Below are 23365 nucleotides of genomic sequence, written 5' to 3' on the forward strand. Positions count from 1 at the left end.
ATAAGACGTTGTTAGGTTTAGGGACGTCTTGAGTCGTGGGCAAAACGTCTTCAAAACATCTTTAAATGTGAGCAAATTTGTGCCTCAGTTTTTGAATTCTGGTAAGAGAGATTAAATTTAACACCAGAATTGTAGATTTATACAGTTAAGTTGATTTTTTTTTTCAAAGGAAAATCAATCAATACAATGTCTGTGATAGGAGAGCCAAGCTTTGCTTCATGGGCAAGTCAACGTGCTTCTGGCTATGGTGGTAAGTCCACTTACTCACTTTCTAAAAACTTCCTCTTAATTAAAAGTAATATTTTCAGGCAATCTCACTGTCGTAGACAAAGTTCCACCTGATATGCTTTTTCTGGTGGACGCTTATTGGTACCAGTATCCCCCTTTAAACCCATTGTGGCATGGAATTTTAGGTTTTATGATTGGTGTATTGGGTTTTGTGTCTGTCATAGGAAATGGCATGGTGAGTGGTAGCTATGTTTTAAATACAATTCTTGAAATGGTTAATTTTTAACTGATTAATCTATAGTACCGGTGTGTGTGCAGTTACTAAATTTAGATTAAATCAAAATATTCTTCCAGGTGGTCTATATCTTCACCAGCACTAAAACACTACGTACACCATCTAATTTGCTAGTCATCAATCTGGCTTTTTCTGACTTTTTAATGATGTTTACCATGTCACCCCCAATGGTAATCAATTGTTATTACGAAACTTGGGTGCTGGGACCGTTTTTCTGCGAATTGTATGGAATGTTTGGATCGTTGTTCGGATGTGCCTCGATCTGGACAATGACTTTCATAGCATTGGATAGGTATAATGTGATAGTGAAAGGATTGAGTGCGACTCCTCTAACTAAAAAAACCGCCATGCTGAGAATACTACTTATATGGGCTATGTCGGTTGGATGGACTATAGCGCCAATATTTGGTTGGAACAGGTTAGATTTGAAGATATGTCAAGTGCTGATTGTATTGGTTGTTACTCATCTTAGGTATGTTCCTGAAGGAAATATGACTGCTTGCGGTACCGACTATCTTAGTAAAGACATCCTAAGTGTAAGCTATATAGTTGCTTATGCAATATTTGTCTACTTCTTGCCTCTGTTATTAATTATTTATTCTTACTGGTTTATAGTAAAGGTAAGTGTCTTGACGTGTTGCCGTTATGGTTAATGAAATTAATTAAATTAAGGCTGTGGCAGCACATGAAAAATCTATGAGGGAACAAGCAAAGAAAATGAATGTGGCTTCCTTAAGATCGTCTGAAGCTGCACAAACAAGTGCTGAATGCAAACTGGCTAAAATCGCTTTAATGACCATTTCCTTATGGTTTATGGCATGGACTCCGTATCTGGTTACGAATTTTTCGGGGGTATTCTCGAACAGTAAAATTACACCACTTGCGACTATTTGGTGTTCGCTGTTTGCCAAAGCTAATGCTGTTTACAATCCGATTGTTTATGGAATAAGGTAAAACCAACTAAATTTCGTTTCAACAAAAACAATTTTCCAACTCTTCCAGTCATCCTAAATACCGACTAGCATTGCAAAAGAAGTTTCCATCATTGGCATGTACAGCCGAACCACACGACGATGCTACTTCTCAAGTTTCTGGCGTAACAAACGTAAACGATGATAAACCTGATGCTTAAAACCTGTAAATTATATTCTCACTGACTAACATTTTGTTTTATAAGAAAATAAACCCTGCAGTAGATTGCTTGTGTTTTATTTTTCAACAATTGAATCAATTTAACTTAAAACTATTGATTCGACCACAGCTTGTTCCTGAACAGTTTCAGTGGAATTACTTCCTCCACCAAGTAAAGAATTTATTAAGGTTTCAGCGATCGGGCTGATAATATCACTGATCAGTTGCTCGTGTTCATCGATGAAAGTTACTACAACATCGTTCAAAACTTCATTCACTAAGATGCTGAAATCTTCATTGTTTAAGAGTCCATCAAGGTCAAACTAAAAATATCATCTATTTTCTTCTATATTGTACAGGGTGTCTTAAATTTGATGGTTTTAAGGAGTAGCTCCAAAACTAGCAACTATGCAATTTTCGCTAACCTGTGCTCGATTTTTTGGGAAACAGGGTTATTTTGCAAATATGACAATTTAAAACTTCCAAACCTTTCAGATATTTGTAGAATCTTCTAAAACTTGTCAGAATGTTATAGAGCCTTTGGTAACATTCCCAAACGATTCAGACTTTTGCAAAAGATTTTAAAAGTTGTCAGATAACATATCTAATAGAGCCTTTGGCAACGTTCCAACACTTTCCAGACTTTTGAAGAAACTGCTAGATCTTACCTTACCAGAATGTTCTTTCCTGCGTTCCAAAATCTTCCATATCTTTTTGGAAGATTCTGTAGCTTGCTAGAATGTTCGAGAACATTTTCAAACGTTCTAAAGCCTGTCAGATCTTTATGAAAGCTTCTGTAACTTGCCAGAACGTTCTAGAGCCCTTGGCAACGTTCTAAGACTTTACAGATGGTTGTAGAATCTCCTAGGATCTACCATAACGTTTTGGAAACGTTTGGTCACGTTCTATAACTTTCTAGTTCATTGAAGAAGCTATTAGAACATGCAAGAACGTTTTAATGTCTTTGAAAAAGGTTTTATAGCATGCCAGATCCTGTTCTTTTTGTAGCAGCATCTAAAATTTGTCAGAACGTTCTAAAGGCTGCAGCATTTAAAAAATCACCGGTCTGGATAAGGAAAAGCCATTTGTAGCTTTTCTGCGTCGTTAATCATAAAGAAAATACGAGGGGATTTCAAATTGTCATATTTTTAAACACATTTAATCGAGCACTGGTTTGCCCATATTTCTATCTTTGCTACTTTTGCAGATATCCCATAAAACCATCGAATTTGAGACCCCAAAACTTACCTTAGCTGATCCTAAATCAAATGCAATACTGACGTTGGATATTTGAATATCACTAATATCAACTGCCCCAAAAACATAGATATTGATGTCATTAATGGTAACCCTTGTAAAAGAATCGATATAGAACCTTTCAAACTGCATCTAAGTTAATACCTACGTTATTGATCCACTTCCAAATATAGGTAAAACCTTTACAATTAACAGGTCGCTGTAATAATCGGTTTGCAACGTAACTTTAGGTACATTAATAGTAGCATTTAAGGCCAAACTTAAAATATTGAAATCAATGTTAGTTGCAACCAAATCCTTGATGCCATACAATTTGAAAGCGGAAATATTAGCTGCCCCGCTGTTTTAATGCAAAAACGTTATTATTATTTTGAAAGAAAATTTCGTAAATTAATATTTACCTAAGTAAGTCATTATCAAAGTTCAAATCCAATTCATCTATAGCAATGGGATCGGAAATGTTTGCTAGAATACTGTTAATGGTGTCGTTTATTTCCCCATCAAAAAGTCCTCTTACTTGGGGATTTCCTTCGGATAGACTCTCTGAAAGTTAATTATTTGACGCCTCTAAAAACTGCAGTACAGAGAGTAAATTGAATCTAATTCTAATAAAACTCTATGATAGCCACCTAATTATTTACTAGTTTATCTTTACCTGAAGGTAATGCAAGTATAAACCCAGCACATAATGCACCAATTAAAACTGCCACTTGTACTTGCATTTTGCTGCCCTAATGATTATGCGTAGCATATACTTAATCATCCAAATTTATAGAATAATATCCGATAACATCCGACAAATACTTCAGATATCATTTCGAGTTGTAGCACCTGAATTTACTGATAATAACAATAACGCAATATGGTAATCAGTAAGCACCTGGTTTTGTCTATATTTTTTTATTTAAAAACGTATAATTTAGATTATAAATAATCATCACAGTAAACCAAATCAGATATTGTCTGCAAGCCAAACAGGTTATATTTGAGAATATATCAAGTACTGATTGTTACTTTTAAGTATGTTCCTGAAGCAAATATGACATTATAAGTAGGAATCATCACAGTAGGACAAATTAGATATTGTCTGCAAGCTATAAACAAATGTTATTATTTTTAAAAATAGTTTATTGTAATCTCTTATAAAAAATATACATCAAATCACTTAATTAATATGTTACAAACTTAAAAGTACTGGTAATAATTTATGTTGATTTGAGTTATGCTGGTAGCCTCCATGATTAATGAAAAAATCAGCCTTATAAACAATTTTATCATTGAACCAAAATAGCAAACGCAAAATATATACACAAATCAGTATTTACATTAACAACTGCAATTTTGTAAGGGTTTTACGACTTATGACACTCAAATTCTTCAGAGTGAAACATGGAAAACTATTTTCCGATTAGCACTCTTTGAAGTAATAGATTTTCAGGAAGAATCTTAAATAAATAAAAATTCTGAGGCGTCAAAAACAATGTTTACAACAAAGCGTCAATCGCATGAAGAACTCCGTTAGTCGCTGGTATGTTTGGTGACGTCAACTGTTGATTGTTGATTTTGATTTTGCCTGTAATTTGAAAAAAAAATTAGATTACTAATCGTGTTGTGGTTAGCACTTCAAGACCAACATTTAGAGGTTATTACAGTCGTTGAAACCCCAAAAATTTTGATGCAATTCCAAAAGAAAGTAAAAAATCGAATATCTCGGAAACGGTTAGAGTTATGGAGATTTTGCATGAGACCAAAGAGAGATTTACTTAGAACAGACTGTTTCAAATTTAAGTGTTGTTCTTTTAGTTTTTTTGAACACCTTGTATATGTTTAATTCTACAGTCGTTCAAAACAAATTTTGGTCTGAAATTAGTAAATCAATACGACCTTTACATAAAAAAGAAATGTGAAAGCGGTTCTTTAGAGCACACATCCAATGTCACAAGCGTTATGCTTATTGAAGACACGCAATGTCGTTTCATCTTCGTTCCGCCAACGACAAAGAAAGTGAAACTTATTATTTTTTACCTCAAATTACCTAAACAATTACCACTTAACACTGCTTACCAGAATGTTTGCTGATTGTGATTTGAGAGTCCTTCTGAAAACTATCCTTAACCTGGTAGTACCTCATTCCGTTTGTATACAAACTTCCTTGAATCATATGCTTTAAAACCAATTCCTTGGCTAAAGTTGGGTCTGTAACAGTTTTGGTTAGGTCTTCCGGACTTAGTCCGGCGAAAGCTTTGTCAGTTGGAGCAAACAGGGTTAAACTCTTCGGTCCTGCAAGTTTAAAATTACAGAAAACGTACTATATCAACAATGAAGAATCTACCTTGAAGCATTTCAGCCAATCCTGATGCAAATACAGCTCTTAAAAAGGACGTAAATCGTCTTTCCCTATCAGCTTGCATCGTTTGCACCAAATCACCTACAGGTAATGGAAACATGACTCTGTCAACAGAGTGAGCAATTCCCTGGGGTATAGGTATATCTTGTTGCTCTTCAATCACTCGAGCACCATTAATTGTAGTCACTTTAATGTCATTCCATTCGTTGTCGTGCATATCGTATTGGTTCACTCTCAGTTGAGTGCCAGCCAATGAAACTCCAGTCATTTCGTCTTGCAAACTGGAAATTGTGAAAGCTCCAGGAATTACGTGATGCAGCAACAACTAAAATGATTTACTTTTACTAATTAACTAAATTTGCATGTTTGTTTGTAAATACCCCGCTTAGTAGTCTGGGATTTTCTTTAAATTTCTCTTCAGCCCTCTCAGGCCCTCCTAACTGGACTAAAAGAGTTCTGAAAGCTTTATCAGTAGGAGCAAATATAGTGTATGGTCCAGTATCGTTAAGAACAACATCCAGTCCTGATTGTTTTAGAAACCTGGCCATAGCGTACAAACCTACTCAAAATAATTATTATTAATTTCTTGCGGGAATATATTAATTATCATTACCGTTGGATTTAAGCACTGAAGTTAGTTCTGGCAAGTGTTTCTTATCCATATTAGAAGAATGAGACTTAACCACATATTCACTGTATTTTGGAGTGGTGGTGATTGTGGAAATTGGCGTAGTATACGGCGAAGTGATGATTGAATTTCTATTATCACTATTCACTGAGGAAGCTTGCTTAGTTTGATCCTGATCTTTAGTCGAATATTGGAAGATATTGGACGTGGTGTATATATTGTTTTCTGGTAAGGAGCTGCTCAAAAATTGACTTCCAATATTTGTGGTCAAGACTGGAAGGGACGAGTAAGCAATCGGTGCTTTGGTGGTGTCTTCACTTGAAGCAAATGAATTGGGAGTCACTACAAATGTTTAACCTTATAACATGCCTACTGGAAGAGAATGACTAATCTTACCAGTAACTGAAATCGCTTTAGGACTAGAAGTAGAATAAGAAGTTCTGGTAGTTACTTCAGTAGTCGTGGGTCTGGATGTAGTTGTGGTGGTTGAAGAAATAGTAGTAGCACTTGGTGTTGTGGTAGGCAATTTGATTTCACCATCTTTTATCTTCTGAAGAATAGAGTCCAAGTTAACATCCGGTTTGTCTTTGTCATTGCCCTTGATGCCTTGCACTTTTAGAGTCCCATCGCTTTGCTCCTCAAGTAAAACGAACGTAACTTTTTTCTGATTTGGTAGATTGTTTGGAGTCTTGATGTTTTCCAAACTACCTCCAGCACCTATGTTTTACTATATGTTATAACTGAAATTTTAACTCAAAACTGAAATACCTGATCTTAGAAGCTCAAAATCTGTACCAGGCGGCACAACATCTTTTGTAATTTCGTCTAAAATTGCTTTTGGAGGTTTAATGGTGGTGGTTTTGGCAAGAACCAATTTTTCTAACAGATAAAAATTAATTAATCATGATACTTTCAATGTGTCAACAGCTTACCCAAATCACTACCAGGTTCTAAAGGTACCCCACCAGGAACCAGCTTAGGATCTGAGGTTCTGATTACTTCCAATTTTTGACCATTTGGCAAGGTAATTTCTTGTGTCTTGTATGGTGAAGCCGCTGCTGAACTAGAACTAGTCTTAAATATTTCCCCTAATCCTCCTGCACAATAAAATCATTTTGTAGTTAGTTTCAGAAAAAAACTGGATAAACGTAACTAACCATCAGGTAAAACAATATCGTCTTGGTTACCAGTTTTTAATACTTTGACTTTTTGTCCTTTGGGCAAAGTGATTTCGTCACCTACGTCCACTGGTCTGGATCTAGCACTACAACATCAAAAGTTGTTTGTAGGTAAAAGTTAAATAAATGAGTAAAATAATACAACTACCACAGTTTATCTGCCATGAAATTTACCTTAATTAACTCATCAACAAAATCATATATATTTCTTGTTGCAATGAATAACTTTTACACTCTAATGTTTAAAAACATATAAAGTTAGTAACGTGCGTAACTAACTTATAATTATCCAGTTTGATTATTGTGAAATGTCCGTTCTGCTACACTAAATTTACCTAATGTACCTTTACTAAGGTAGGCAAATCGTTAAGTAATTTGAAATCATTGTAGTTTTTGAACTTTTTGAACGAACAATTTTAACCGAACTTTAAACTAGTGATGGGTAAATTTGACTCGTGTTTTTTCAGGTTATCGAATAGGATATTTATTAAAGATTCCAAAAATGTGTTCAAAACAACCATTTTCTTACTCCAAATGGGTTTTGCAGGCGATTTTGTCTCTGACTGTCCACAATTTCAACTGATTTGAAAATTTGTTGCATCAAACCAGTTTCTGCTTAATAACTTGAAAACGGTGAAAGTTACGAAAAATTTGCAAGAGACCAAAAATGTTCGTAAAGAACTGTTAAACTCATCCCTGGGAGTTTCACAGACCGTCAGTGCCGTTACTATACAGGGGGTGCATGAAAAGTGTAGTGATTCAGATTTAGGACTTTTCAAATAATTAATGACAGCCATGACAAGAAAATGATATCTTTCAAACAAATTTCACTTTACTGCTGAAATTGGTAAATTTTCCAATCATTACTTTAAACTAACTAAAAAATTACTTTCTTGAGTAATTAACGAAACTAACCTGGATAAGACATTAGGATCCGCCCTAATTGCGATAACTTTATCTCCATTGGGTAAAGTAATTTCTTCCTCTTTCCCTTGCGGAATGAGTTTAGGATCAACATCTTCAATCAGCTGCACTTTTTTTCCATTAGGCAAGGACACTTCCCTAGAAGAAATGTTTCGAGGAAGATCTTCTTGCGCTATCGCAGCTTTTAGTTGAGCTAGCAGGTCTTCTTTGTTGATTTGCTGATTTTTGTATTGTTTTTTCAGAAAGTCCAAATCGTCCAGTGATTGTATGGACTTAATCTAAATTTTCTAGTTACTAATTGGGTTAGTTCGGATGATTGTACTTACTCTGGTTGAGGTTTGTGGCACTATAGTTGGAAGGAATGAAGGTTTTTGGTTGCTCCTTCTAATTGGTTTGGTGGTGGTTGGTTTTGGGGTAGTTGTAGTGGTTGTGGTGGTGGTGGTGGTTGTGGTTGTAGGGTGTTCACGGTAGTACTGCTTTAAAGCCTGTTCAAATAAAGGTCCTTCTTGTGGGTACAAGTATCTGTAAAAGATTGTTTTAGCTTCTTGAAGTTAGTAAATAAATGAAGTTTAACCTTGGTTGTGATTGTGTGGGGAATCTAATTCGTTCATCTTCATTCGAAGAACTCTGTAAAGTTTCGTGTAGTTTTCTTCTTTGTTCTCTTTGAAGTTGTTGGAAGCGCTCGTGTTCTTCTTTGGCTTTATTCAACGCTTTTTCATACTGTTTCTCAACAAACTGATTGTGTTTTTCGATGATGGCTTTTTTGTCTTGAAGTTCCTTAAAGTTGCTGTTTATATAGTCAGTGTTTTTTTTTAAATGTATGCTTATATTACTTTAATTTTTTCTTTATTTTTCTCTGGGTCCAGTTGTCGAATTTGTTCATTGATTACTTCAATAGGGTCTGCTGTAGGCCTGGTGTTTATATACTGATTTCTTTGTGTCACTTGATTAACAAAACTTGGAGTGAAGCTAGTTTGAGTGTGATGTTGTACCACTCCCTAGAGAAAAATGTTAGTGAAATAACCATGAAGGTATAAGAAAGTGGATTCTCTACCCCCGATGGAGTTCCTATGCTTGGTGGACTTGATGGGAAAACAACAGAGTTCTTTTGTTGTTCCGGAGAAATTTGGGCTAAAAAGTTTGGTTGGACAGTTGGATTTAAGTTTAAAGGTTGTTGGAACTGAACTGGTGGACTTCGAGGTTGACTAGCCAAATTGACTAGTTGCTGTCCAAATACTCCACTGTGAGCGAGCAGTTCTTTATTTCGTTGAATGAAAAGATGGGGTTGCGGAATTCCATTGTTGCCTTTCTGATGTAAACCAAACCTGTGCTTGTGCTGCTGCACGTCACTTAGAATGTGCCCTTGTTGCTGAGGCGATAACTGAGGAGACGCTGAATTATCAAATTGCCCTACAAACTGAAAAAATTGTGTTTCAGTGTATCTAAAATGAATTTACCATGGTGCTGGATGTTAGTAACAATTTTATATATTCGAAACTATTTTGTAATGTTTTTATTTAGAAATCAAAGTTTTTTCTTAACTCACAGTTTTCTGCAAGTTACATGGCGTAATTTATTCCGGTTTTAAAAAAACTTAACGTTGTTACACTTTAAATTGCAATTTAAGAAGTGTTACTTTCAAAGTCGGAAATAGTGAATGCATCAACATCTTCATTAAGTTTGATTACAATCTGCTATTGAACTGAAGTAGAGCATTTGTAGTGAAAGCTTTTTGTATGTAAAAACATTCCTCCAGAAAATAATCTCACCCTAGAGAAGATATTTGGAAATATTGAAACAAAAAATGATTGTGAGAAAATCAGTCATTACTTAGTTAATGAGACACATAATTACTCGAGCATTACGATTAGCACGAATAGGGATTGCAAAAGTACCTACTTATTTACATCATGTCATTCATAGATTCATGGGTGATTTGTTACCTTTAAGATGGATTTCAATTTTATTGACTTCAGTAATGTTACCCAGCAGGCTATTAATTGGACTAAAAATGCTGTTTAGTAAACGAAAGTTTAATTACGTTTTGTTTGGTCGACTTAGTCACGGTTCTAAAATGTATCATAGTTATTAAAATTGAAACTAAAAGTGGAAACATATACAAACTTAATAACGCAGCATCTTAACCGTCGGTTACATATAAATAATTGTTTTGACTTTCACCTGCCCCCAGGTAGTGGATTCCACTCACTTCTCGAATGCACATTCAGATTCAAAATCTGATGTCCAGACCATGGGGAATTTGTGCTTATATTTTGCAATCTAAACGAGATTATACGGCATCTAATGTTGCTGGTTTCGAAACTGATGTTGCATGTTTTAATTGGTTTACTAATATCTAAATGATAAAAAGAGGTACTCTGTGGTGGGGTGATTTATCTTAGAGTTTTGGTCCAATTTCACAATCTAGTGCCAAAATTTATATAAATTGAACCAACAAAATTCAAAAATTCATTAAGTTTTATTGATTATTTGTTCACGGTTTAAGAAGTTAATTATGTTTTTTTTTTTAAATCTGAATTGCAATATAAAAACGACAATGAAAATAAAAACCTATTTTACTTTAAAGGAAGGAATACACAGTAGTTGGCTTCACAAAAAGTTACAAACAAAAGAAATACTATTTCATACATGAAATTGTTTGTTTTCCATTTTTTTTAATAAATTCCACTGCTAATCTACATTATCATATTTTAATTTCAGCAATTTCTGGTTGGGAACATTATTAGATAGCTAAAGCTTTCGCTATTTATTCTTGTGATCAAAACCAAAGTCCGTCCAGCTTTCTATTATTTTACAATCAGTTAACCAATAAGGGTCATTTATTCCCATAATATAAATTCCTGCAACTACTAATATTACTTAATGTGGTTGATCAATCATAACAATAAACCAACAATGAATAGTGTTATTCTAAATTCTATTTAAATGACTTTAAAAGCCAAGTCACGTTTGATCTTCATTGAAATGCAAACCAAAGAAATTGCGTCGATTTCCTGTTGCAAAGTTTGGGTTGATGACAAAAATCAATACAAATTTTTTTTTTGGGAGAAAGTGACAAGAAATACCAATGACCAAATAAACGGTTTCATCTCAGAAACGATTCATGGTACTTTAACCTTTCATCTTGGTTCCACTTTAACGAAAAAGAAAGTTACAAAGGTATGTGATGTCACTGTAGGAAAATACCATTTTCATAATATCGTCTTATCAATATGCAACCTGAATAGTAATATTATTTAATGAAATTTATTGCAAAATATTAAAATTTCTTTCATAGTTAGATGTACACCCTGTACATGAAGACAACCAACAATAAATAATATATTTTAATGATTGTTTGAATATACTTACTGACCTACTTCCTCTTCTCAAAAACATTCGTTTTACGTATTGGCTAACGTTAAGTACAAACACACAAAACATGATCTTGATTATGAAATTTGAATGGATCTGAACGGCAAATACATTTAAGTGTTTTCAAATCGTTTTCAGGTCTATACAATATATTTTTTGTAAGGGGTTTAGTACTATCGACCACCTGCAGACACACACAAATCAATAATAACCCATTCATGTCAAAATAGATGATGAGTTAAAATCCGACAGTATTCCAATCAAAAGAGGAGTAAGGCAAGGAGACCATCTCACCAAAAATGTTTACCATTGCCCTGGAGGATGTCTTCAAAAAGCTTGACTGGCAAGAGAACGGGATTAATATCGATGGCGTCTAAACCATTTACGATTTGCCGACGATACTGTGTTAATGACCAACCCCTGAAGGTTGTCTCGAAGGTGTTTACTTAGGCCACAAAATTCAACTTGGCAAAGAAAATCAATCTTCTGAAATCACAAGAAGAATAGGCCTCTCCTGGACAGCCTTGGATTTATCCTTAAATCTAGTGAATTTCCTATACCTTTGAAAAGGAGAGTGTTTGATGCCTGCGTAATGCTGGTTCTCACATATAGACTAGAGACAATGGCAATTATCCGCAAATTTGCCAATAAACTGCAAACCACCCAACGAGCTATGAAGAGGGCTATGATAGGAATCACTCTAAGGGATAGAATCCGCAACGAGGAAATTCGTAGAAGAACTAAAGTGACAGATGTTCTAAAGCTTGTGGCACAACTTAAATGGAGATGGGCTGGTCATGTGGAAAGGCAGCACGACCACAGATGGGCACATAGGATAATAGTTTGGCAGAGACCAAACGGAGCATTGGTAAGCTCCAGATACGATATCCAGAATGTTGCAGGAAGGAATTGGACCCGGACTGCTAGAAATAGAAAGGCGTGGAGGGATTTGGAAAAGGCCTACATCCAGGAGTAGATAAATACGAGCTGAGAAGAAGAAGAAGACAATATATTTTATTTATATTATAGATATTTAACAGAAAGCTGTTTTTCTGTCAAAAACTAAGTAACTATAGACATATAAACCTAATTTGTAATGCAGTGTGTGTATTTTATTGTAAAGAAACATAACTTGGACTGTTTAGGAGCAATCAAATTTGACTAATCCGAATGTATTGAACCGTAGAACCACAAAAAATCTACTAAAATTGCCCTAATTTTTTTTCGTGGCACAATTTCATCGTAAATTTACAATACAACGCTGGTTTAGCGGAATTAAAATTTCAAATTTACCTGTAAAGTATTAGTCCGTGCTAAATAATTGCCATATAACTTAAATTCAGTTGAAATGCTTGTTGTTTACCGAAATAGTCGGATAGTAAGTCACAAAAATGACTCGAAATAAACAATAATCACATGAAAAGTGATTATTAAAATAGTTTTTAATGAGAAAGTGTTGACCCATACAAATGTCGCTTTATTACGTTATTTCGAAATATGGAAAGGACTGCCATATCACAGCTTTCGAATATTATACACCTTCTTTGCTACCGTAAATGCGATGCTAAATATTTAAAAGATCTTGCGGATGCCGGAAAGATGAGCTCAAGAGAAAGCGATCATAAACACCGGTGTAGTATTTTTTCGTAATTGCTAGGGAAATTATCTGTTGTAGTGATTTTGTTCAATTACTGACGCAATCATGCTTTTTTTAGTGTTTTCCCTTGTTTTCTTAACGCGAGCAAGTGGCAAACGGATGTCCTGAATCATTCAGATCGTAAAGTGAATAAGCTTACTTTGCATTATCCAACTAGAGAAGTCATTTCAAAAACAACCAGATTCTGCAGAAATGCCTGAAAATGGCCCGATTGTTGATTAATTAGACTGCCATCAACTGTTGATTTATCATTGCTCTCAATACAGTACGGCAATCTTTGTTTTCCGTTTCCCATTCATCACTTTCAAATCATACAATTTTCAGTACCTGACATTGGAATTAACGTTGCATTGCTCTGAGATCTCCAAATAGTGCATTAGTAATTATCGGAATTTCTCGTATATTATACTTTTGTGTATAGGTCAGTAGTTTTTACAATGAGCTTCTGAACAATCTTGACATTAATTATTACAGGCTTTTAATATAAGTATACATATAATAGCATGAACGTAAGTCAAATGTAAGTCAGAAAGTAGGTCTTGGATGAATTTTAGTGCAAAACTAGTGTATTGCCATACTGCTTTAATGTCATTTGATAGAGCAGTATAAAAATATAATGGAAAACGCAATTAGATTATAATCACATTTTTGCACAAGTGTTTTAGAATCCAAGGTTTGACAGATTAAAGTGGACACTAAAAATTTGTTTTTAGTGAAAAATGTCTATAACTTGACACAACAACACTAACAGAACCATTGCGCATGTTAGAAAATGGCAAAAATAGTTTTTTTTATGTTTGTTCCGACCTCTGAACTTATTTTCCAGTGAAAATAGTCAAGAAAAGGGTTAGGGAGTGCCTGATAATGTAAAAGTCAATACAAGGTGTCCCAATCGATCGACAGAAGAAAAAATACTGATAGGGATGTTTTGGAAATTTGGTAAGTAAAGTCATGCCTAATTCTTACCAAACTTTTATATTTTATAAATTAATTAAAAGTAATTCCTACCGATTTCAAATATTTTTCATGTATCATAACCTATATTTATCTGCAACAGTTTTTTGAGATATTGATGACGTTTGAAAAATGACACTTTTAGACTTTAATTTGGGTGTCATAGCTCCTAAATAAGTTTAACTGTTTGAGATCTATTATATGGAAACATTATTAATTAATGTGTCATAAATTTTCTTACAGACATCTGTAAAATTTTCCAATATGACCACGCAATAGATATTTCAAAAACTGTTACATATACGATATGATACATGGAAAATATTTGACATTGATATGATTATTCAAAGATATAATAATGTACAGGGTGTGTCATTTAAAATAAATAAGTTGGTACCTATACCTACTTCCGGTTAGACTGGAAGTGTAATAACATAATAACATATTTCAGTTGGATTGGACTTGCTGACTTTACTATGTTAGCAAATTTTTAAGACCTGACTTAACCTAACTTACTCTGTGACACCCTGTATTTATCTATAGGATGTCTAAAAATGATAAAAACACAAATTCTGAAATAGACAAAAAAGCTATAAAGCCTGCTTTCTTGATGACAAAGATGTCATTTTACCGATCAAAATGTTGCCAAATTGTTTACAAAAACGAACTACAAAAGTAAACTTAAGCTCTTAAACTGTTTTACTATTTTGGCACATTTTTTACGGATTATTTTAGTAGTTAGTTGGCCAAACTTTTAATTTCTGTATGGTCAGGAAACTGATTCTAATTTACGTAAATCACAGCACAGTGGGTTTAGTTTGTGATTGGTCAAAAAAAGCAGCTTTCAGCTTGCTGCTTTTTCTTGACCAATCACAAACTATGAACAATGATTTGCGCAAATATTGCAAAAATGATGATCTCGTATTTGTTGATGAAATTTTTGTACATCAAATACACTCCTGCATAAAAAATTAAATAACATACATATTTTCTCATGTCTTCAACGCACACAAACGCCTCCAACATCCTTAAATTGAATAAGACGTGAATTAGCAATTAAGATATATATTTCTTATGAAATTGCGTGCATAAAGTTTCTACAGTACACATGCAGTAATGATGCTATTATAATGTGGAAAACAATGCCTATATAGCATTGAAGTTCACTTTAATTACTATACAATGATGTGAGCAAACAGTCGAAATTTTCGATTCATCGCTATTTAAATAATTGTGAAAACGAGAAAATAAATTGGTGCACTAACTAAACAATAGATAAGTTGGGCTTAATTCCGTTTTATTACCATTAACATTCTTTATATGTTGTAAATCCTTCCTGGTTTGTTAACAGGAACAATGCACCAGAAGGCATATTATATAACTGAATGCTGTGACTAATCCTTTAACACTATACGAGAAGAAAAAGTGTTATATACATGACTTTATATAGAGTATTAAAGTATTAACCACACTTAAAATTTGCAAAGAAAAACAAATAACTAGTTATTTTAGGAAAAATCATCCATAGAAAATTGGTCGTTTCAACACTATTTAGACACAGATAATTGTAATTTAACTCATTCAAACCTAAACTGCTGGTTAATTGATATAATAACTAGATTAATAACATTGTGACAAATTGATACTTGAAACCAGTTAAATCTGCTTACTTGGGGTTGTGGGAGTCCACTAAAAAACTGTCCATCAACCACTAAAAAAAGTACCGGCAAAAGACAGAAAAATTGTGAGCGCACCCGCGCCATCTTTGTCACAAAATTCACGCGACTATACTAAATTTGTTCCTATCTTCCCTCAAGTATTTACGGACCCCCCATGCTTGGCCCCAGGTCCCCCTTTCTCCGGCTTCGGATGAAGCTGAAAGAGATGGTGCTGATGGCCACAAGCTGCACAGTCCTCAAGATACCAACGTTGTCAACACTTCTGAAATATCTAGAATATGTTTATTATTCTTTGTTATTGTAATAGAATAAAAACCTTAAGAGTTGTCTCAATTGGAAACAAGAAAATGCTGTTAACCTTTTAACTAACTAATAACAATTTGACAATTTGGTGCATGAACTCGCTATTTGCTAATATATTGCTATTCGTCTTTTGATACAAACTTTAGGAAAATAAACACTTTAAAGGTAATCAAGCATGAAAAATTTAAATAGGCTTTGGTACTGGCTTGTAAAAAATTTTTGCCACAACCAATTTCATGCAATATGGCCAAAACTCTAAATTTACCTCAAAACATCAATTTGGCAAATTAAATTTACAACTAAAATTACTGTAAATATTTAGATAATACGGCAACATTGGAATGAAAACGAAAGGCAATATATGTTTGTGGTAGTAGAGGTATGTCCAAAGCCAGCAATTTCGCTTTTTCTTAGCGTTGCATCAAAAGTAAAAGTGATGAGATATGGGATGTTTGTTTAAGGTTTTAGCAGGTTTTGATCGGACCCAATTTATGTTTGTGGGTACTGTAAAAAGCTTTTTACAGGTCAAATGTTTACTATTTACCATTTAAAACTGGTAACTTACAACGTAATAGTAGAGGTATCCTCAGGTCACTAAAACAGGTTGCTTTACACTTTTGTACATTCGTTAAATACAATTTGTATACTATTGCATGGTTTACTGCAAAACTGTTTAATATTATAGAAATCTAGAATGTTGCTACAGAGTAAACGCTGAATTAAGACCGTTTATACGTAAAAAAACCATAATAGATTTAATATTCAAAGAGCAAAAAAAATGTGACAAGATTCTTTCGTCGGAAAATACTATCAAAGCTTTAAGAGCTAGGAAGTGGTTAACCAGATTACAAACAAAACTTGCATGTAACCACAATAAATGATATGGTTGAAAACACGCTGATACTGGCAAATACGTTTATAATAGCATTTTTGGTAATGCATCGAATGAAAGGATAAAAAGTAAACTTTTTTACTACAATTTCCTTTTCTTATGTCGATTCTGTTTATTACAAAATATTACCTCTACTAAAGTAAGAACAGAACCTCAATATTAATACAATAACCGGTAATTTGTTAATAATAAAACATCAAAAAGAGGAATTAATTATTGTTTCTCTGGAGACCAGATGCAAAGCGGAAAATTCGTATTGATTTACTTTCAGTATTTTCGTAAAGTATGCATTGTACAACATTAAATAATTGCCTTCTCAGATATTATTAATTTATTTAAAACCACCTTTTAATTAATACGGATACTGTTTAATAATATTGAACATATTGTAAAAACAGTCACTATTTGAAATTATACGTTTTTCCTTATCTAGATAGGATAAATTAGCGTTTTTGTAATAATATAATAAGTAATGTTATAATTAGAAAAAAACATAAACGTTTAATTTTAAAAGTAGAAATGAATTGAAAAACAATAGTTTTTACTTAAATAATGTCGGTGATATTTGTTTAAATATTTTACAAATTATTGCTAATCGAACACTTAAGCCGCACCAATTTTTGGCAAACTTTCTAAAAAAAGAAAACGAGAAGCTTTGCTTTGTAATTTGTTACTTGATTAATATTGTGTTAGTTTAATGTAATTGAACTTTAAATTGTCTTTTATTTTCCAATTTTTAGCAATACCTTAACTTATCCTTTATGGTTTAATATACGTGTGCTGTGGCGACCTCTACTAGCATCATTGAAACTGTCTCATCTATTTTGGACGCTAGATGACTCTGGAAGTCAATTTGTCTCTCTTTCTAGCAACGAGAGCGAGAGAGCTAGACACAACTTTCATTGACACTATTGACACTGACACAAAATGTCTTTTCGTTATGACATTTCTATATTTGTTTACTTTTATAAAAAAACAAAACATTAGCCAAAAAAGTTACTGAAAAACCTCATTTAATTAAATAATACAAGGATTTTATCAAGGTATTCGCTAGTAAATTTTACATAGCTATCATTTTTTCACTACTTAACTTATTATGTATGTGTCAAACTTGGTAATTTCTTTTATTGTGAGTTAATTAGTTTAAAAAATGCCTAATAACAAGAAAAAGGTATTAACTTTCATTACGCATATAACTGTTTATTAAAACTTAGCTATTTTAGAGTGCTAGCTCAACAGAATCGTCTTCAGGAAGTTCTTCTGGCAGCAGTTCTTCCAGTTCCTCTTCAAGTGGATCTGACTCAAGTTCTTCCAGTGATACTGAATCATCCAGTTCCCAAGAGTCTACAAAAAACTCTGTGACTGAAAATACAAAGAAAACTGCAACAGTACAGGTTAGAAATAATTATTATATTTTAGGAAACTAATATTAGCTGTAAAGTTTGAGAACCGGGCCTTATTTTTGCCTAAGAGTATCAGTATTTAGCATTAAATACAGAAGCCCCCAGGACCATTTTGAATGTCCCTGTCCCTCTAAATTCTTTTGAGAACCTTCTAAAAAGTGTCAAGGCCCTATACAAGGTGTCTTCAACCTTCCCATAACTGTTTTAAATTTTCAGAAGAATCCAGGACCATTCTGAAGTTCTATAAAGCTTTAAATCCTACTAAAAATTTTTCTAAAAATGCCAGAAGTCTCTAGGACTGTTTTGAATGCCCCAGACCCTCTAAATTCTACTGAGAACCTTCTAAAAAGTGTCAAAGCCATCTACAAGTGTCTTAAACCTTCCCATTATTGTTTTAAATTTTCAGAGGCCTCTAAGATCATTTTGAAAGTTCCATAAACCTCTAAATTGCATTGAAAACCTTTTAAAAAGTGCCAGAGGCCTCTAGGACCATTTTGAATGTCCCAGACCCTCTAAATTCTATTGAGAACCTTCTAAAAGGTGTCAAGGCCCTCTACAAGTATCTTCAATCTTCCCATAACTGTTGTAAATTTTTAGTTCTAAGTTCTATAAAGCTGAAAACCTTTAAAAAAGTGCCAGAGGTTCTACACATGCTTTAAACCTTCCTAGAATTGTTTTAAATTGGCACAGACCTCTAGGACCGTTTTCAATGTGCCAGACTCTCTAAATTCTACTGAGAACCTTCTAAAAAGTGTCAGATTCCTCTACAAATGTCTTAAACCTTCCCATAACTGTTTTAAATTTCCAGAGGTCTCTAGATCCATTTTGAAAGTGTCAGAACCCTCTAAATGCTACTGAAAACGTTAAGACATAAAATTAGTCTATTAAAACCAGTGTGAGTATTTTTTATAACTAAAACTTTTAGTAGACAGTATCTAAAAAGTAAAAGACGTATTTTGGCAGTTCTGTTGTGCAATTGTTTACAGAGTCTATCTCATTTTAACTTATTCTGACAAAACATGATGGCCTATGCTACTATAGCTTAGAACTCAGGTTAACACTAAACACCATCACCAAAATAGTCAGCTGATTTTCATTTTCAGTGAAGTATGAATATTTCAAACAACTTAGTATTGTAGGTTAACATAAAATCCAAATAATATTAGTACCTTAATCAATTTAATAAAAAGACTATTTGTTATTCTCTACCTTGCAGAAAAGTCCGCGTAAAAGTACTGAAAATGTAAAAGTGGCATCAAAAACTGAACCAAAAGTAACAAATAAAGGAAAAGTGCAATCTACCAAACCTTCTAATAAACAACCGCCACCAACAAAAACAAATGCTTATACTACAGATGATGATGATGACAAAGATTTTAATAAACAGGTATGTGGTTCCATTATTGCTGATTAAGATTACATATTAAGTTTTCCAGATAAACCGTAAAAGCAATGTCAAACCTAAAGCTACAGCAACAATTACGCCCAAGACAACAGCCGGTTCAGCAAATTCTGGACCGGGAAAGTCAGTGGTGCAGAAACCAGTCCCTGGAAAGGTAATAGCGGCTGCAAAACAGCCTCCTAAACCTAAAGACAGTGTTAAACGGGTTTCTACTGCAAGAATTGTTGATTCAAAGAAGAAAAGTATTTTCTCACCTGAAAATAGCTCAGATTCTGATTCTAAACCCAACGCAAAAACTCAGCCGAAAGTGACCCCTCAAGTAAGTTCACTGAATCGCAAATGTGAGGTTTTGTAGTGGAAACTTTCAGGCGAAATCTAAGCCAGAACCACGGCCTAAAGCAGCGGCAAAACCGGTCGAAAAAGCTCGAGTTGAGAAGAAAGTACCAGAAAAAAAATTACCAGAGAAAAAAGCTTCAGGAGAAAGTTCAGCCAACTCCGCCACTTCCACTAGCGGTATTTCAGTAATTTTTCCAGCCATTCAGCATTGTAATGGCTAATATTTTCAGGGACAAGTAGCAGCAGTAGTGGAACTGAATCAACTGGAGAAGACTCGGACAAAGATGATAGCAAAACCATTAAAAAGGCAGCGAAAAAACCTAGTGTTGCAATTAACGACAATGGGGATGGCTCAGACTCAGAACTTGATAGTAGCAAATCAAAACAAGTAAGTTCTCTTAAGGTCAGTTGTAACTGCTAAATTAACCACCGGATAATTTGTGGTTTAGGTGACAAGGAAGCTAACCCGTTCAGCAAGCGCGCGTAAGTCTAAACATGTGCTTGGGAAAACTGTGTTTTCAGACACAGACTCGGACACTGAAAGCACCAAGCGATCCTTGAGCAGATCGCCCGTTAAAAGAGCACCAGGTTCGACTAAAGGTAAAGCAAAAAACAATAAAAAAGCTGATACCAAACTGAAGGCGAATGAAAACGTTATTGTGGAGAGAACGTGTCCTTTGGAAGGCTGCGACAGCGCTGGACATTTAAGTGGAAAGTTTGATAAACACTTTGTGCTTGAAGCGTGTCCTACGTATCATAATATGACGGTAAGCGGAAAGTTTAGTACTAATCAGAATTTTTGAGAATTAAAAATCAAACATAAACAGTCAGCTGTTGAACAAGTCAAGTTTTAAAGCAAATTATGAGATTGCGTTGTGGTTAGAGATTGCCCTATTAGAAAGAGTATTTTTTTTTTATTTAAGGTTTCATTGTATTTGTAATGCAACATTTGTTTCATTTTTAAGGGCAAGCAAAACGTCTTATGGGAAATTCAATGCATTTTATGACAAACTTTTAACTCAAATAAAAAAAAACTAGGCCATATATTGGTGTTTTTTAAACGGTATATGAAAGAATGTGCAAAAGTCACTATAAGTTTAATAGTACGTCAATTAAAAATTTTAGTAGCCTTTTAAGAAAATGCTAAAATTACCTACATTTTCAAGTCACTATTTTTTCCAGCTGCAAAACTTTTTTGGTGACAAAAATAACTTTCGCACATTCCCCAAACCTTTAGCTATTAAATAAAAGAAAAATCACGCAAATAAAGTCGTAATTTGGGTTAAAAGAGAGAAATTCGAAGCCGAGGGGTAGACCGCCGATAAATTTTTGTACACGAAATTGCCTTTTTGCATACAAAATACCTTGAAATGCCTTTAAAATACCTCACAATGCTACATTATTGTTCAAAACGCCTCATAGTAATAATAGTCCTAATATAAGCCTTAAAATGCGAAAAAAAATTAAAAAGTCTTTTCCGATCCCCTTAAGATGTTTTATCTTTAAACTGGCGGTAAATATTCGATTTCTTTCAGAATAAAACCAGCAGATACATTTTATAACAAAAATCTTTGGTTGTAGATAGCAAAATGCAAAAGTGAACTGATTGAACGTAAAAAACGCGAAGAGGCTAGAAAAAAAGCACTAGATCAAGTTAGTGAATCACCTAGACCTGCCACCCAAGAACAAAAACAGTATCTAGCTAGAGTAAAAGATTTACGAAGCAAATTTAAGCAGGAACCCATGGATGGTAAGGATCATCTTGCATTAAAATGAATCGTTTTTTGCACTTTCTTTTGGTAGATATTAAGCCTCAAATCGATAAAACTAAGGAGCCGGACTTAAACAATTTCGTTCCTGAGTATGATTTAAAACTGTTTCGTGATGCTCAGTCTTTAGCCAGCGAGAAAATCGAAGAGGAACTTAAAAGCTTACCCAGTACCAAAGGTAAACTTGTCCTCATCCAATTTCGTTTTTTTTACATCTTTACTGTACAGGTACAAAATGTATTGAAATGGGTAAATATGAGATGGAAGTTTGGTATCAAAGTCCCTATCCGGAGGATTACGCTCGGTTACCCAAGTTGTACATTTGCGAGTATTGTTTGCGTTACATGAAATCAAGAACTATCTTGGAAAGACACGCTATGAAGTGTGTTTGGCGACATCCACCCGGTGAGGAGGTTTATCGAAAAGATAAAGTTAGTGTTTGGGAGGTAAGTTTGCTTTTTATGCATTGGAAAAATTTGTTTTCAGTTAATCTTTTCAGGTGGATGGCAAGAAATACAAACAGTATTGCCAAAACTTGTGTTTGTTGGCAAAGTTTTTCTTGGACCACAAAACTCTTTATTATGACGTCGAACCGTTTTTATTCTACATAATGACGTTAGTTGACAACGAGGGCTGCCACACTGTAGGGTACTTTAGTAAGGTAAGTTTTTACTACTTTTGACGTCACTGTAAACCTTAGGTTTTACATCAATGCATTTTATTCTTAATAGTGAAATTACTTGATTTTTTTATAAACATGAAACAAAACTCTTCATAGTGGAAAAAAAATGACAAAATGTGAATCATTTATTGATTGATTTGGCAACATTGCAAGTATTTCATACAAAATTAGAAGAATTTTTAGATTGTTTTTACAAAAATGGACGATTTGGCAGCATTCAAAAATTTTGCACTAAATTAAAAGAGTTGTCAGTTTGGCAACTTTGTTGTAATGTGATTATTGTTTTTAAGAAAAGACACTATATTTGGTAACATTTTCATTACTTTCGTAATTGCATTCGAGTGATGTTGGCAACGCTGTGAGCAAGTTGTACAGTGTTGTGACATAAAGCATGTGAAGAGTGCATTTTTGCTATACCTGTTAACATTTTACTCTGTATCTCCTTAACCCCACCGTGTAAATTAATGAAAAAATACTGTTGGGTACTACTGGGACCAATTGGTAGAAATTTTCAAAAACTGGTTAGGTTAGGTTAAACAAGAAAATATCCAGCGGAGTGGTAAACTAAAACGTGACGTTTCGCTTTCTGGCGCTGTCGTTAAATATTTTTCTGAGCAAGTTGTACAGGGTGGTCGAATAAAGAATTGTTTTAGCTACATTTTGGTAAAAAAACGACTCTGTAGCTCTTACACAACCAAAATTACGGCCCGTTAAACCAGACAGTGTTTTTATATGATGGAACTCAAACTTTGGGACATTCTGTATATATTTGTTTCCACTTTAAGAAATTAATTATAAAACAGTATTCGTATATGGAACGTCTAGTGAGAGAATTCTTATAGGATCAGTCTGGATACTTTTCTGATAAAATGTTGTCAATCATTATGCATTTTAAAGTTGAGATGACTTTGAGAAAGACAAAGAT

At 33.9% G+C, this 23365-nt stretch overlaps 4 protein-coding genes across 6 annotated transcripts in view; 2 read left to right on the top strand and 2 right to left on the bottom strand.

The window, feature by feature from the left end:
• Nucleotides 1-16: 16 nt before the first annotated feature.
• LOC145732527 (rhodopsin-like) lies at nucleotides 17-1720 on the top strand. Its single transcript, XM_081984854.1, has 7 exons — nucleotides 17-101; nucleotides 170-250; nucleotides 309-463; nucleotides 583-941; nucleotides 996-1143; nucleotides 1196-1473; nucleotides 1526-1720. The coding sequence occupies exons 2-7, from the start codon at nucleotides 187-189 to the stop codon at nucleotides 1653-1655; spliced, it is 1134 nt and encodes a 377-aa protein (XP_081840980.1). The 5' UTR covers nucleotides 17-101; nucleotides 170-186; the 3' UTR covers nucleotides 1656-1720.
• LOC145732529 (uncharacterized) lies at nucleotides 1717-3728 on the bottom strand. The gene is made up of 5 exons (XM_081984856.1): nucleotides 3567-3728; nucleotides 3313-3454; nucleotides 3060-3251; nucleotides 2903-3005; nucleotides 1717-1977 (listed from the first exon to the last, which is right to left on the bottom strand). The coding sequence occupies exons 1-5, from the start codon at nucleotides 3631-3633 to the stop codon at nucleotides 1756-1758; spliced, it is 726 nt and encodes a 241-aa protein (XP_081840982.1). The 5' UTR covers nucleotides 3634-3728; the 3' UTR covers nucleotides 1717-1755.
• A 290-nt stretch (nucleotides 3729-4018) lies between these two features.
• Nucleotides 4019-16702, bottom strand: LOC145732515 (uncharacterized). Of its 3 annotated transcripts, none has more exons than XM_081984821.1 (16): nucleotides 16522-16702; nucleotides 15645-15915; nucleotides 9043-9405; nucleotides 8822-8986; nucleotides 8563-8765; nucleotides 8315-8510; nucleotides 7980-8266; nucleotides 7044-7150; nucleotides 6819-6983; nucleotides 6655-6765; nucleotides 6283-6603; nucleotides 5872-6228; nucleotides 5639-5817; nucleotides 5244-5583; nucleotides 4976-5191; nucleotides 4019-4484 (listed from the first exon to the last, which is right to left on the bottom strand). In XM_081984821.1, exons 2-16 carry the CDS (start codon nucleotides 15735-15737, stop codon nucleotides 4396-4398), a joined length of 3192 nt encoding a protein of 1063 aa, XP_081840947.1. In that variant the 5' UTR covers nucleotides 15738-15915; nucleotides 16522-16702; the 3' UTR covers nucleotides 4019-4395. The 3 variants fall into 3 exon arrangements, with proteins under 3 accessions (XP_081840947.1, XP_081840946.1, XP_081840948.1); XM_081984820.1 differs by having other exon boundaries at nucleotides 15645-15924; XM_081984822.1 differs by having other exon boundaries at nucleotides 16501-16702.
• A 1100-nt stretch (nucleotides 16703-17802) lies between these two features.
• Nucleotides 17803-23365, top strand: part of chm (lysine acetyltransferase chameau) — a 28056-nt gene continuing 22493 nt past the window's right edge. The window contains exons 1-11 of the mRNA XM_081985290.1: nucleotides 17803-18019; nucleotides 18072-18242; nucleotides 19468-19638; nucleotides 19688-19972; nucleotides 20022-20166; nucleotides 20220-20377; nucleotides 20439-20756; nucleotides 21571-21739; nucleotides 21793-21936; nucleotides 21987-22204; nucleotides 22258-22419. Of these exons, the coding sequence (XP_081841416.1) occupies nucleotides 17999-18019; nucleotides 18072-18242; nucleotides 19468-19638; nucleotides 19688-19972; nucleotides 20022-20166; nucleotides 20220-20377; nucleotides 20439-20756; nucleotides 21571-21739; nucleotides 21793-21936; nucleotides 21987-22204; nucleotides 22258-22419 (1962 nt within the window). The 5' untranslated portion in view covers nucleotides 17803-17998. The remainder of the gene's footprint in view (nucleotides 18020-18071; nucleotides 18243-19467; nucleotides 19639-19687; nucleotides 19973-20021; nucleotides 20167-20219; nucleotides 20378-20438; nucleotides 20757-21570; nucleotides 21740-21792; nucleotides 21937-21986; nucleotides 22205-22257; nucleotides 22420-23365) is intronic.

The sequence above is a fragment of the Ips typographus genome, linkage group LG8 (assembly GCF_016097725.1).
Source record: "Ips typographus isolate SLU linkage group LG8, UJ_Ityp_2.0, whole genome shotgun sequence".
NCBI classification, from domain to species: domain Eukaryota; kingdom Metazoa; phylum Arthropoda; class Insecta; order Coleoptera; family Curculionidae; genus Ips; species Ips typographus.